The 3,734-nt window shown below is 42.2% G+C and overlaps 1 protein-coding gene across 1 annotated transcript; it reads right to left on the bottom strand.

Moving 5' to 3' along the window:
- Positions 1–1,190: 1,190 nt before the first annotated feature.
- LOC131463452 (tripartite motif-containing protein 16-like) lies at positions 1,191–3,358 on the bottom strand. The gene has a single exon (XM_058635165.1). The coding sequence runs from the start codon at positions 3,141–3,143 to the stop codon at positions 1,446–1,448; it is 1,698 nt and encodes a 565-aa protein (XP_058491148.1). The 5' UTR covers positions 3,144–3,358; the 3' UTR covers positions 1,191–1,445.
- Positions 3,359–3,734: the final 376 nt, after the last annotated feature.

Genomic DNA, 3,734 nt, shown 5'->3' with positions numbered 1-3,734 from the left:
ATAATAATAATAATAATAGGTGTGTGTAGAGAAACTGAGCTAAAACTTGGCTGTGTTTTCTCTACAAACATTTCTACACCTATTTTAGTTGGAAAAGTGACGACTGTGTTGTGTGAATGCACTTTCCTCCTCTGTCCAGTGTTGCTGTTTGTTTGTTTTTTATGTATCACGGATTATTATTGACCTCCTAACTTGCTCTGCTTTTCTTTACAATTTGTTCAAGTCAAAATCACACTAATGAGACTGAGCCAAGACAAACACCATGCACTATATATACTGTGTATGATATTGGTTCAGGCTTTATTTTACAAATCAATCATTACATTTTATTGACTAAAATAATAACAGACTTCATTGACCAGAAGCTTATTTTATATACTGATAAGTAGAGCTGAAGCGATTAATCAATTTATCGATTATTTATCCATTACTAAATTAATCAACAACTATTTTGATAATCGATTAATCGGTTTGAAGCTTTTTTCATGATTAAAACAAGATTTCTCTTTTTTGTTTAAGCTTCTTAAATGTGAATATTTTCTTAATTTCTTTGCTCTGGATAACAAAGAAATCATTAAAAGTGAATCATTTTAGTTTGTGGACAAAACAAGACATTTGAGAACATCATCATTTCTGATAGAAGACAACATATACTGAAAGTATACTAGCTACTGTTAAGTTTATTGTTGTTGGAGGCACTTTGGTTACATTTCTTCTTTTTTTTAACCTGTACCTAGGACATGTAATATGGTTGCCTTGTGGTGACGGACAGATTTAGACATTACCTTTTTATGGTTAAGGTTATGGAAAATGTTTTATTCAAGGTTGTCCAAATTAATGCAAGTCAATGCAGAGTCCTAATAAGAATCGCTGTGCAAACGTATGTGTGTGTGTGTGTGCGTGCACGTGCGCATGTACTTGTATTTCTATCTCTGTGAGGACATTGTGACCTTCTCTGGGCCCCACAACTTTAAAGGGCTTCTTCAGGGTTGAGACCTGGTTTTAGGGAATGCATTATGTCTATAATGTGTATTCACTAATACAGTATATAGAGACAAGTTTGTGTGTGGGTGTGTGTGTGTGTGTGTGTGTGTTTGTCTATTTACATGTCATTCAGATGATAGTTCAATAAAACACCACACATCCAAAATCAAACAAACATAAACAAAGCACTGATAATAACGCAGAAGCATGCAGACAAAATAAATGATTATAGAGGCTGAAGTTCTATGCTTATGTTTCAGCACTTTGTTCTATTTTAAAGTGTAATTCTTTCTCCCATTGAGACCCAGGAACAAGAGATTTGAGGAATTTAAACATGAAACTGAGGAATTTTAAATTTAAAAAAACATTTTTGTTAATGTTGTTGTTGTCGTTGCGATGAGAGCAGAGAAGTTAAAGATTTAAACACGAGTTTAACTCACTGCTCCTGAAAGAACTCCAGTCTATTTGAGTTTATAGATCTCAGCTGTGTCTCCAGGTGAAGGATAATAAAACCAAACCCCAGCATAGAGAGGCTGAGTGAATGTGGTCTGGACTCTGTGGAGCAGAGTCATGGTGTTGGAGACTCTGTAGAAGGACAGAAGACCTGCTCTGTGGTCCAGGTAAACTCCCACTCTGGAGGACAAACCACCTGAGACGTCAGCCACGATACTGTTGTGAACAAACGTACAGCTCTTTTGTTTACAAACTAAAGCCCAAGATTTGTCACTGAATCCAAATCCACATTCACGTGATCTCCCTGATCTGCTGATGTTCTTGTACGTCACTGCCACACAAACTCCTCCTCTTCCTGTCCACTCCATCTCCCAGTAACAACGTCCAGTCAGACTCTCTTTACTCATGACGCGATGACACCAACCAGTGAATCTGTCTGTGTGATGAGGATAAGACTGATCTTCCTTCATTACTGTCACTTTTCTGTCTCCCTCAGATAATAACAGACGTGTGTTTGCTGTGTTTGGATCCAGTTTGATTTCCTGTAAATATCTGAAGAGTTCAGCTCTGGTCTTTGGTTGTGGTCGTGGTTCTGGTTCTGGTTCTGTCAGTAAAACATCTACTTCAGTCACAGCCAGTGAGATGTTTGTCCACGTCTCAGTCAGGACATCCTGCAGTTGACATCTGACCTTTGCCACGGCCGCTGTCACGTCCTCAAAGTGTCTCAGAGGACGGACGTGGATGGTGGACGAGTGTGTGGATGGACTGAGTGCTGACAGTGAGTGGTAGTTGAGGAGAAACTGGTTGTGGTCATGTGTGAGTGAGAGCTGCTTCAGTTCAGCTTCTCTCTTCTTCAGCTCAGTGAGCTCCTGCTGAAGCTTCTTCTCGGCGTCTGTGACTCGTCTCACTTCGGTTTCCTGCTTGGATCTGATCTGCTGCTTCACGTCAGAGCTTCTCCTCTGCAGGAGACCCATCATCTCGGTGAAGATCTTGTCTGTGTCCTCCACGGCTTTATCAGCAGTGAGAGTGAGAGTCTTCCTCTCCTGTTGAAGCACCTTCACGCCTCTGTCTCTGTCCTGGAGTCTCTGCTGGACTTCTTCTCGACTCAGATCCAGCTCTCTCTGCTTGTCAGTCCTCTCTGCTGCAGCTGAGACCGTGTCGTGGTCTTTATGTTCTTCCACAGAGCAGAGATAACAGATGCACTGCTGATCAGTGCGGCAGAACATCTTCATCACCTCGTTGTGACGAGGGCAGATGTTCTCCTGGAGGTTCTTGGACGGCTCCACCAGCTTGTGTTTCTTTAATGCAGGTGAGTGATGATGAGGCTGGAGATGTTCCTCACAGTAAGAGGCCAAACAAACCAAACAGGACTTGAGAGCTTTCAGTTTCCTGCCAGTGCAGACATCACAGGCCACATCTTCAGCTCCAGCATAGCAGTGATCAGCAGGAGCAGTGTGGAGTCCAGTCTTCTTCAGCTCCTCCACTAAATCTGCTAACATGACGTTTTTTAACAGTTCAGGCCTCGAGATGAAGATCTTCCTACACTGAGGGCAGCTGTACATCCTCTTCTGCTCCTCTGAGTCCCAGTGGTCTTTAATACAGTTCATACAGAAGCTGTGTCCACAGGTGAGAGTCACCGGATCCTTCAGTGGCTCCAAACAGATGGAACAACAGAAGGTTTCTCTCTGCAGCTGAACTCCGGCCATTTCAGCACTCTGTCACCACGACTACCTCAGAACTGGAACCGGTTTGAGCTCTGATCTCAACAACATGTGACGCAGCAGTGGGCGGAGCCTGTGAGCTCTGGCTTTTCTCCACCTGTTGGCTCCTCCTCCTCCCATTGTCAAACTGCAGGTGTGAGTGGGAGGAAATGTGAGCTTAGTGTGACGCTCACATTTCCTGGTGTGTGTGGAAATGTACCACGATCAATCAGCTGACAACATCAAATGAAAAGGTCAGGGCCCACAGATAGATCGCAGGAGATTCTGTGATGTATGTAAATCATCTTTGAAAATTCTTAAAAAAACTATAAGAATAAAATGTATAGAGTTGTGACTCTGACACAATCAAACCACAGGATTGATGAGATGTTGTCAATGTAAACATATTTTATTACACTTTTATACAATTCAATGATTCAAGATTTTTACTGGAAAAGGTAAAAAAGAAAAACAGGCATTTTCTCCCTGTGTCTGTCTGTGTGTGTGCGCGCGCATGTGAGAGAGCAAGGGAGAGAAAATCAGTAGTAGTCCTCTGATCAGACACTAGGGAGCGCCGGCACACTGTGTTAGATTAAA

The sequence above is a fragment of the Solea solea genome, chromosome 8, assembly GCF_958295425.1.
Source record: "Solea solea chromosome 8, fSolSol10.1, whole genome shotgun sequence".
Taxonomy (NCBI): domain Eukaryota; kingdom Metazoa; phylum Chordata; class Actinopteri; order Pleuronectiformes; family Soleidae; genus Solea; species Solea solea.
This window is presented reverse-complemented; position numbering and strand designations above follow the sequence as displayed.